The sequence below is a fragment of the Myotis nattereri genome, assembly GCF_964212035.1.
Source record: "Myotis nattereri genome assembly, chromosome: 16".
In the NCBI taxonomy this organism is placed as follows: domain Eukaryota; kingdom Metazoa; phylum Chordata; class Mammalia; order Chiroptera; family Vespertilionidae; genus Myotis; species Myotis nattereri.
In genome coordinates this window covers 56423284-56434443 of record NC_138091.1, presented here as the reverse complement: position 1 = coordinate 56434443, position 11160 = coordinate 56423284, and the positions used below count along the sequence as shown (strand labels likewise).

General features: G+C 65.1%; 1 protein-coding gene across 1 annotated transcript; it reads left to right on the top strand.

Annotated features, from left to right (window-relative positions):
• The first annotated feature begins 3340 nt into the window (after positions 1-3340).
• Positions 3341-11160, top strand: SECTM1 (secreted and transmembrane 1). Its single transcript, XM_081110473.1, has 7 exons — positions 3341-3428; positions 8408-8616; positions 9066-9098; positions 9192-9509; positions 10072-10104; positions 10267-10471; positions 10695-11160. The coding sequence occupies exons 2-7, from the start codon at positions 8562-8564 to the stop codon at positions 10696-10698; spliced, it is 648 nt and encodes a 215-aa protein (XP_080966599.1). The 5' UTR covers positions 3341-3428; positions 8408-8561; the 3' UTR covers positions 10699-11160.

Below are 11160 nucleotides of genomic sequence, written 5' to 3'. Positions count from 1 at the left end.
ACCCCCAGCCCCAGCTCCCCCTAGCCCCATCTCCCCCCCAGCCCTGGCTCCCCCCATTTTCCCCCAGCCCCAGCTCCCCCTCCAGCCCCATCTCCCCCCAGCCCTGTAACCCACCTAACCCCATCTCCCCCTCCAGTCCCGGCTCCACCCCCGAGCCCCAGCTCCCCCCAGCCCCGGGTAATGTTTGCCAAGTGACACAGTCCAGCAAATACTAAAGACAGAGGAGGGGTGTTTGCTGTCAAAGCCGAGGGGGCGCCAGGCCCCTGCGGGTGAGGATCCCATGGGAGTGGCTCTGAACCCCACACTCAGCTCCACACACCCCGTGCCTGGTGGGATCTGGGTGCAGGCCAGACCTCCTGGGAGCAAAGCACCCCAGGCCCCACCGGGCCTGGGAAAGGCCGCATTGGCTCAGACCCGCTACCCTAGGCGGACGCACATACCACTGTCCCTGCGCCTGCTTCCTGCCCGCCCCTGCATGCCCAGCTGGGCCCGTCACCGGGGACCCGCTGAGCTCAGAGGACCAGACAAGGGGGGGTCTTGCTGTTTGGGGACCAGAGGGAGGCCAGGCCCAGGGAGTGGGTGGGAAGTGGGGGTATAGCAGGATGGTCAGGAAGGGTTGTAGTTGCCTCATTTGTTTCAAGGACAGACATGACCTCCTCCTTATGCCCCTGTGGGGGGGTCAAGACCACAGCCCGGCGTGGGGGTTCACCCAGGAACCAAGAGGTCGCTGGTTCGATTCGTGGTCAGTTGCTGGCTCAATCCTCAGTAGGGGGCATGCAGGAGGCAGCTGATCAATGATGTTTCTTTCATTGATGTTTCTTTCTCTCTATCCCTCTCCCTTCCTCTTTCTCTAAAAGTCAATAAAAACATTTTTAAAAGAATCAATCAGCCATAACTGGTTTGGCTCAATGGATAGAGCATTGGCCTGTGGACTGAAAGGTCCCAGGTTCATTTCCGATCAAGGGCATGTACCTTTTTTGCGGGCACATCCCCAGTAGAGGGTGTGCAGGAGGCAGCTGATGTTTCTCTCTCATCATTGTTTCTAACTCACTATCCCTCTCCCTTCCTCTCTGTAAAAAAATCAATAAAATATATTTTTTAAAAAAGAATCAACCAATGAATCCTGTATAATAAAAGCCTAATATGCAAATCAACTGAATGGCAGAAGGACAGGGTGCTATGACGTTCACTGACCACCAGGGGGCAGATGCTCAACACAAGAGCTGCCCACAGCCCCAGGCCAGCCAAGGGGGGTGACAGCAGGGAACCCCTCGATCACCCCGCCGGTCACCCCACAGATCAGCCCTGATCGCTGGCCAGGCCCAGGGACCCTACCTGTCCACAAATTTTGTGCACTGGACCTTTAGTGTATAAATAAGTAGAACAACAAATAGCTGCTTCTCTCCCTCCCTCTCTCTCTCAAACCGATAAATTTAAAAATGCATTTATGCATCAAATAAAATAACTTCCAAATAGATTATTGAATATTGCTAGAATTACAAGGAGAAATGTTATTTATTTTTGTTAATCCTCACCCAAGGACATTTTTTCCATTGATTTTTAGAGAGAATGGGAGGGAGGGAGGGAGGGAGGGAGGGAGGGAGGGAGGAAAAAACATCAATTTGAGAAACATCAATGGTTGCCTCCTGCACTCACCCCAACCGGGGCCAGGAATCGAACTCTCGACCCTTTGGAGCACCGGCCAGCGCTCTAACCACTGAGCAACACAGGCCAGGGCTACAAGGAGAAATTGCTAATCCCCTGTCCTGGTGAGGTTCCAACCCAGCCTCAGTGATGGGCACTGAAGCTGATAGAAGCCACGAGGGTGTGCGAGATCAGCACCGCTCACTGACCCTGACGGGACCCCAGAGCTCGCGTCAGTCATCAGAGGACAGGAGGGGTGCAACAGTGGATGGGGTGCGGGCCCGTGGACCACAGAGCTGCAGCCAGTGAAGGGGGGATGCGGAGGGGGCAGCCGGGACTGAAGGCAGCCATCGCCGCGCTCCAGCAACATTCAGAACAAGCTGCTGACGGTGCGTTTAGTTCAGCAGGAAATCCTGGCGGAAATCTGAAAAATCCCAGCCCTTCAGGAAAGTGAAACCGCACGTCGCGTGATCCGGCTGTGGCTCCGCACAAACAGGGAGGCGCCCGAGAGGCAGGTGTGCAGGGCGGGGGAGCCGCGCCCGCGCCCACAGACCAGGAAAGGCACCCGCGATGGGTGCGTGTGCGTGGGCGTGGGCGTGTGCGTGGGTGTGTCTGCACAGGACATTCCTGCCAAGTTACACGTCCACGAGGGAGCGACACAGGAGCCCCGGGAGGCACCGGCTGGCTCCCTCCCTCCCAGGACCAGGGGTTTGTGCGGCTGCAGAACGGGCCGGTTCCTTCTCGGATCAGCTGCTTTACCGGCCGCGCATCCGCAGCACCCGGCTGTGCGGGGCAGACTGCCCTCCTGCCTAACAGCCCCGGGGACTTGCCCGGCCCGCGCCGACGGAGGGGCCTCTGCTGGAGGGAAGGCGGGCTGACTTGGGAGGTGGCCTCAGGGACAAGCCCCCCAACCCGCCCCTTGGGCCTGAGAGAGGGCCTGGGCGGCATCCTGGCCCCGGTGGGCCCCTCTCTAGGGCCTCTGTGCCCTGGGGGGGCGGCACGTCACCCTGCACAGGTGCTGGGGGGGTCCTGTGAGGACCCCGCCTCGCCCCATCTGCCCAAGGCTACCCCTTCGGGACACCCCGGGGGGTTCTGTCCCTTCCATCCGACTGCCACCCTCCGCTCTCTCACCCTCTCCTCCTCCTCCTCCTCCGCGCTCTCGGAGCAGCACCTGGGAAAGTACCTCCAGGGTTAACAAAACGACACCCACCTGCACGCAGAGCTCAGGGCTCACCCCGCACCCCGCACCCCGCACCCCGCCCCCTCCAGGGACCTGCACCCCGCACCCCGCACCCCGCCCCCTCCAGGGACCTGCACGGCTTCCAGGGCCTGAGCGCACAGCCTCCCCGGCACCCGAGGCGGGTGGGGTTGGGGGTGCCCCCTGTTCAGGGAGCACCTGACTCCCTCCTGCACGCCCCGGCACCCCCAGGGGAACCCAACCGCATTTCCCACAATCCTCAGCCTGCACGGTTCTGGGGGGCGTTTCCCAGCGCCCCCTCTAACGCCGGGAGATGAGACCTAACGCGGGACTCAGTGCCAAGAAGTAACACTTTTCCTTCCCGGTGGCCTGGGCAGTTCCCGCAACTCCAGTGGCTTCCCATAACCGGGGCCTCCTTGCATCTGGGACTTGGGGCCCCTCCCGGCCCTGGAGCCGCACCCCCCCCCCCCCGCAGCCTCCGCCTCCGCGGCCCCGCCCTGGAGCCGCCAGTTTTCCTCCCCGTCCGGCTCCGCGCGGCGCAGACCAGCGGCTTCGGTGCATCGAGCAGGCGCGGCCGGCCGGGCAGGTGAGGGGCGCACGGGCGGGAGCGGGGCTCGGAGGGCGGGACGCGGCTCCGCGTCTGGAGGGGTTCCCTGGACGCTGGGTCGCCGAAGAGCGCGCGCGGGACTCCCCTCTTGCCGCCAAGACGGGGCTCCCAGTGCCAGACCGGCCCGGGGTGCAGGGTGCCCGCCCGGGAGGGCAGAGGACGGAGCTGCCGCGTCGCCGTGGCCCGGCTGGGGGGGGGGGGGTCAGAGATGTGCCCTGCGCCCCGGGCACGCCCAGCGGGGTCGGGGTGCACCCTCAGGCACGCACCTGCGCCCACACTGGTGCACACGCACGCACGGGCACTCCTGGGGGTGCGCACACAGCACCTACACTCACAGACGTCGGTAAAACAGCGTGAACCGCCGGCACTGCCCTAGGCGAGGGGGTGCGTGGGGCGCACTGCCCCTTTCATGTCTGTGAGTCCGGCCCCCAAGGCTGGTGCCCTGAAGAATGAAAACTGCTTTGGGGGGGTGGGGGGATGTGCTTCTAGCGACAGGAACGAGGATGGGGGACAGGGGGGCCGCCAGGCGGTGGGAACAGCCCGGCAGAGGCGGTGAGGAGTTGGTTTGCCTGGGTCCCTTGCCTTTTAAATATAAGTACATCCCGAATATCGCAGGAACATACTTACACCACCCAGCGACATGCAGAGGCGGAGCGCATTTCTTCCTAACAAATCCTGAGGCGCGGCGAGAAGTCCCCCACGCAGGCTGGCACCCCGCCTGGGACGCTGCCGCCGCCTCCCTGGCCCCCTTCCCGCCAGGACCGGGCGCCCTAGCCGCTGTTCTCAGCCGGAGAAGGTGCCCAGACGCCTTCAGTGCCGGTCTCCCAGCCCCTCCCAGTCCCTGCTGCTCACCCTCCCGGGGCTCCCCGTGCTCCCAGGTGGACTCCCTCGCTGTGCGGGTCCCTGGGGTGGACTCCCTCGCTGTGCGGGTCCCTGGGGTGGAAGTCACTGAGGGGCTGCTGGGACAGTCGCAGGCTGGTGACCCGCCTCCCTGCCCAGCACCAGAGCTCACTCCACCTCAAAGCCGCCCGCCCCTGCCGCCTGCTCCGGGAGGCCTGGTGGGTCTCAGGCCGTCCGTGTGTGTGTGTGTGTGTGTGTGTGTGTGTGTGTGTGTGTGTGTGCGCGCGCACGCGCGTGCGGGCGGTTCGGACACATCGGGTGGCACTGTGGTTTGGGTCGAATGCCAGGTGCTGGCTGAGCTGGCGACAGGGGCTGTGAGCGGCTGTGGCACCTGCCCAAGGTGGTTTCGGTTTAGGGGCAGAGGGGTGTGTCGGGTGTCTCTCTACCAGACTCTGCAGTCGTGCGGGGCTCCCACCGGCAGGCGGGCCCCAGGGAGAGTCAGAAGAGTGGCCAGGGATGTCTGGCTGAGGGCGGGCGTCAGGGCCTGGGGCAGGTTCAGAGGGGCCCGGCTTTGAGCAGCAGGAAGGGCAGCCTGTGCCTGGCCGGGCCTGCCCTGCGGGAGCCCCGCTTCACACCCACGGGGACACCCCAGGTCACGCCCACGGGGACACCGGGTCACAGGGACGCCAGGCGGGGCAGGGCCCGGCACACAAACAGCACGTCTCGTGACCGCAGGGCGTTTGCCGGGGAGAGGCTCAGGGAGATAACGACGTTTGAGACGAGTCCACGTCACACAGGCGTTAGGATGCAGGGTCTGTGGCAGGGGTCCTCCAACCACGGCCCGCGGGCCGCATGCAGATACAAGTACTGGATTTGTTCCCGTTTTGTTTTCTTCAAAATAAGATCTGTGCAGTGTGCATAGGGATTTGTTCATAGTTTTTTTTTAAACTATAGTCCGGCCCTCCGACGGTCTGAGGGACAGTGAGCTGGCCCCCTGTTTGAACAGTTTGAGGCCCCCTGGTCTGTGGTGTCATAAAACCAAGCAGGTTGGGGACGGGGAGGCGGGAAGGGCCTGGAGGCGGCAGGCAAATGCCCGACAGCAAAGGTGGCCAGGCTGGGCAGTGAGGTCTCTGGAGTTCACCCTCTTTTTTTTTAAGCTTCCTGATTTCAGAGAGGAAGGGAGAGGGAGATAGAAACATCCACGATGAGAGAGACTCAGTGATTGGCTGCCTCCTGCTCGCCCCCCATGGGGATCAAGCCCACAGCCTGGGCCTGTGCCCTTGACTGGAATTGAACGGGGGGGGGGGGGGGACCCTTCAGTCCGCAGGCTGAGGCTCTAGCCCTTGAGCCACATCAGCTGGGCCGCCCTCTTCTGTCTGTGACCGAGGCCTGGCCGCCCTTCTTTTGTTTTCCTTTCACTTGTCAACACACTCTCCCTGCCAAAGTCCACCTGTGTGGTCAGCCTGACACACGCAGACACACCTCCCTGGGGTCACTCGCCTCATCGTGGTGTTTGGTCCAGGGAAGCTAAGGCTGACCTTTGACCTGCCCAGTTCAGCTGAGGTGGCCTGCCCCCTGTGCTGGGTGCCCGCGTGGGCCTGGGTGGGGTCAGGGGGCTGCAGAGCGATCATGGAAGGCTGCACGGAAGAGGTGGCTCAGCCGGCTGAGTCCCTGACCCCGCTGGAGCTCCCAGGGCTGGGGCTGTGAGGACCATCTGTCCGTGCACTCAGCCAGCATTTCCGAAAGGTGGCCTGGAGCTTGGAATATGGGGGTTTATCGGGAAGGACGAGCACCAACACGTCAGGACAGTGTGGAGAGGAAGGTCCTGAGGGGGGTCTCCTCCCTGACTCGGAAGACCTGGCCTCGCCCGCCAGGGGGGCGCCCACCTCCTGCTGGGTCCCCAGGTCCCGGGAAGAGCGCACGTCTGGGCAGAGGCCCTGGCCGCCTCCGTGCCGCTGGGCTCGCGACGGGCGTGCCAGGCACTCACTGGCAGACACGTTATCATGGACTGAAGTGTGGGTGGCCGCGGGCTCCTCAGCTTTGGTTCCCTGAGGACACCTGCCCACGCTCCGGTCTGCCTTCCGCTCTGCGGGGCTGGAGTGGACGGGCCAGGGGAGCGTGTCTGCCCCTCAGCAAAGGGCCAGCGGGACCCACGGGACCTGCATCCAACTCCCCCGCAAGTGTGGGGCCAAAGCTCTGCCGGGGTCCAGGCCGAGGCCCCGAGGTGTCAGGGCCGAGGAGCCCTCCAGTGTCTAAGGCGCAGAAGTGGTGCCCCCGAGGCCAGGGCTCCCCGGAGACACCGAGGTGGGGGTCCCACAGGGGCTCAGGGCCTCGGAGGCCCACAGACGGCTCTTGAGCGGGGGAGGCTGGGCCCGGGGCTGGCGGCCAGAGGGGAGGGCCGGCGCGTGGTGCCCTGCTCACCTGCGGGCCTGTCGCCAGTGCTGCCCGGGCGCAGGGGCAGGACGGCCGGGCAGGGTCTTCCCTCCGCGGGTGCCAGGGCCCGGCCAGGGGTGCGGCCAGACCACCAGGATCAGCACGGCCTTCGGGCCCGCGGGCCTCTCGGCGCCATTTTCTCGGTCAGATCTTTCCAGGGTGAGAACCGTGATTCTGGCCCTGGCTGGTCGCTCAGCTGGTTAGCGCATCGTCCAGATTTGCCAAGGTTGTGGGTTCGAGCCCTGGTCAGGGCACATCCGAGAGTCAACCGACGGGGGCTCTGCCTCTGGGGCCGGCCCGGCCTTTCCTTTCGCTTTCCCTTTCCCATAGGGAAGGAGAAGGGACGCAGAAGTAAGCGGACAGCAGATTGGTGTCTCTGGCCCCTTCCTCTCTCTCAAATCAGTAAATAAAGAAAAGTCAGACACAATCCACGCAAAACCCAGGGGCCCGAGTCTACGAGCTTCTGGGAAGGGGAAGCTCTGAGGCTCTGAAAAGACGGGCGTTCGCCAGGGGCTGGGGAGGGGCCAGCACGGCACCCAGGAGGTGCCAGGGCAGAGAACCCGCGCAGGAGGCCGCCGTGCTAGGCACAAGACTGACCCCTGAACCCTCGGTGGACTTCAGTCCGTGATAATGTGTGTGCGCGGCTCACGCGCTGCGGCACACAGACGCTAACACGCTAGCAGAGACGCTCCTGGGGGGTGCAGGGGGGCTCAGGGAGTCTGACAAAACCAACAGTCGGTTTTTTATCTTTATTTTTATTTTATTTTTTTAAATATATTTTATTGATTTTTATACAAAGAGGAAGGGAGAAGGATAGAGAATTAGAAACATCGATCAGCTGCCTCCTGCAAACCCCTTACTGGGAATGTGCCCACAACCAAAGTACATGCCCTTGGCCGGAATCGAACCCGGGACCCTTGAGTTCGCAGGCCGACGCTCTACCCACTGAGCCACACCGGTTAGGGCTTATCTTTATTATTGAAAGAATTACAGATGTCCCCTTTCCTTCCCCGGCGACCCCCTCTGCCCTGCCTGCCCCCAAAAGTCTTCTTTTTAATCAAAGGGTCAACAAATGGTCTGACAAGCAATTTTAAAGCACTTTATTTTTTAAACATATCTTTATTGATTTCAGAGAGGAAAGGAGAGGGAGAGAGAGAGAGAAACATCCACGATGAGAGAGACTCATTGATTGGCTGCCTCCTGCACGCCCCCCACTGGGGACTGAGCCCCCCACCTGGGCGCCTGCCCCGACCCGGAGATGAGCCGTGACCTCCTGGCTCCCAGGTCGACTCAAGTGCTTTTAAGTAGTTCTTAGCACTCGGGGTGGACGTCACCTGCCCCCGTGGCCACATGGTCCCTGGCTCCACAGGAAGTGGGGTCGGCGCGGTCGCAGCTGCGAGTTCCTCGGAAGAAGCTTCCGGTCCATTCCGGCGAGTGAGGGAGCCGAGTGTCCCCGTGCCCGGCGCTGGACGCGGGAGTGGGCCGGGCTGGGCGCCCACGGTGGGCAGGGTGGTGCCAGGCCAGGGCCCCTGAGGCTGAGCGTCCCCCTCGCCTGCCCCCCCCCACACCCCACCAGGCACTTGTGCGAGTCTTATTCTGGAACCGGAAGGGTGAACCCCAGGAAGAAGCAGGTCCCGCTCCCAGGGACGCGCCCCCTGTCCCACCTGCCCCCCTCTGTCTGACAGCGCCCCGGCGTGTGCACCTGGAGAGGCACCGGGAGGGGACGGCTGCTTGGCGCAGGTGCCGCCCTTCATCCAGGGAGAACCAGGGAGGACCCAGGACCCTGAGGCCTCACGTCCTGCTGGCCACGCAGGCTCAGCACCTCCTGCCTGCCCCACGATGCTCCTCTGGGCCCTGCTGCTCACACTCACCTCCCAGGGCGCTGGGGCAGGAGGTGAGTCTGACCTCTCTCTCTCTCTCTCTCTCTCTCTCTCTCTCTCTCTCTCTCTCTTTCTCGGGCGCGGGGGGGGGGGGCTGCAGTGGGGGAAGGAGGGGGGGCCGCAGCGGGGGAAGGAGGGGGGGCTGCAGTGGGGGAAGGAGGGGGGCTGCAGTGGGGGAAGGAGGGGGCTGCAGTGGGGGAAGGAGGGGGCTGCAGTGGGGGAAGGAGGGGGCTGCAGTGGGGGACTCAGGAAGAAGCTCACGCCCCCTAGGTCCCCCTCGCCGCCCCGCCCCTCGTCCTTTGCTCAGCACTGAAGTCTCCACAGCCTCAACCCCCCCCTCCCGCCTTCGCCCCCACGCCTGGCCTGAGGGGGGTCTGGGGGGGCCCAGCCCTGGGCCGGGTGGGAGGTGGGGCTGCCTCAGGCCGGCCCCTGGGGACCCCTGACCACCGTTGTCTCCCTGCAGAGCCTCCAGAGCTGCCCTCCACGCCCCCCTGGGGTAGGTGTCCTCCGGAGCTGCAGGCCGGGGGGCGGGCTGTGGGTGAAGGCGCTGAGGCCCAGCAGTGGCCACGTGTGACTGTCTCCACCCCAGACTGGGACCACCCCGTCTGCACGAAGAGCGTGTCGGTGACCAGGGGGGCGCCCGCAGAGATGACCTGCAACAGCTCCAACCCCATCCGCAAAGTCAGCGTCAGCATCTGCCTGCGGGCCCCCGGCGGGGAGGACTGCCAGCCCATCTTCACCCAGGCCACCCCGGGGTGCTATTCCCAGGACGGGTGGCGGCTCTGTGTGCAGGGATGCTCAGCGAAGATGGTGACAGAGGGAGCCCAGGACAGCCAGGCTGGGCAGTACATGTGGACCCTCAGGGGGCGCCAGACAGAGCTAAAATCCACCACCCTGCACGTTTCAGGTGAGGGCGGGGCCTCGACTCCCCCCGAGACCTGGGGAGCCCCCCTCCTCTCCCCTCCGGTCCCGTCCCCGCAGTCGCTGCGATTTCTCCCCGTGTCCAGTGCCCCCGACACTGTCCACCCCGCGCTGGGCCCCCTCTCCGACCACCGCCCTGTCCCCTTGCTCCCTTAAGACCCCCCACTTCGGCTCAGTGAGAAAATGGGCCCAGTCAGCTGAGAGCACCCCAACCCCTGGCCTCTCCCTGACTCTGTGCCCCCCTGTGACCTCCTGGAACACCAGCCCCCTCAGTCCCGGGGCCCCCCTTGTGCTCGGACACCCTGCCCGGTCCTGTCCGCCCAGGAGCTCACCCCCTAAGTCCCCCTAAGTCCCCCTCGTCACCCCGCCATCTTCCTTTGCTCAGCACTGAAGTCTCCACAGCCTCTCCCCCCGTCCTGGCCTTCAGCCCCACGCCTGGCCTGAGGGGGACGGGGGGGGGCGTGGGCCCTGCCCTGGGCCAGCTGGGGAGGTGGGGCTGCCTCAGGCCGGCCCCCCGGGACCCCCTGACCACCCTTGTCTCCCTGCAGAGCCTTCAGAGCTGCCCTCCACGCCCCCCTGGGGTAAGTGTCCTCTGGAGCTGCAGGGGGGGAGCCCCGGCCCCCCACGGGCGCCTGGACACCCGTTCCCTGCACACTGTCTGTCCCTGGGCTCTGGCCGGGGCGCTCTCCCCCTGGGGGTGCCCCAGGTGGCCGTGGCCACCCCCCTGATTCCTGCTGCCATAGGGACTCAGGACCCCCTCCCGGCCCAGGACCCCCTCCCGGCCCAGGACCCCCTCCCGGCCCAGGACCTGCGCTCGGCCCAGGACCCGCCCCCGGGGCGGCTGCACGTGGCCCTCATCCTGGCCCCCATGCTGCTCTGCGTCCTGGCGCTGGGAGGCCTGCAGTTCTGGCGCAGGAGCCGTGGGCGCCCCTCGCACGTTCAGTTCCTGTAGGTACCAGGCCCGGCCCTGCCGGTGGCTGGGCGGGAAGTGGAGGGAGTACAGGGCCCCAGAGGACCCCACCGGCCTCCGGCCCCCGCTTTGTCCCCAGGACACCCTGGGGGGCAGTGTGGGGCTGGACTTCCCTGAGACCCGGGACACAGGCACACGCGTGTCTGCGTGTGCCTGAGCATGCACAGCCCGGTCGCTCACGCCCCCTCCCTCCCTCCCCAGGTGAGGAGGCCGTGCCCATGCAGAGGGTGAGCAGGCCCGCCTGGCCCTGGAATCCAGCCCCTGAAGCCACCCCCCCCCCAGACTGCCGACCCCCAGCAGCGGAGCCTCCTTGCGCCCCTGCCCCCGTCTGGTGGGCGGATGCCTGAGGTGCCCAGGGAGGCAGGACCCGTCCGTGGACTGGCAGGAGACCTGGCCGTGCCCAGGGGCCTTCAGCGAGGGAACTCCGTGCCCCACCCAGGACGGTCCCCCTGGAGAGCAGGCCTGCTGGTCTCTCACAGCAGAGCCAGGGGCCAGCCCTGCTCCTCCCGCCCTCTCGGCTCCTCCCCCACCATCGAAAATGTAAACACCTCGAGCTCCAAAGCCCTTGCCCTAAGGGGACCAGCCCCTCCTGCACCCCCCTTCCCGGGCAGGGGAGGGGGCTCCTGGGGACCAGCTGTGCCTCCAACACGCTCCAGGCTGGTCTGCA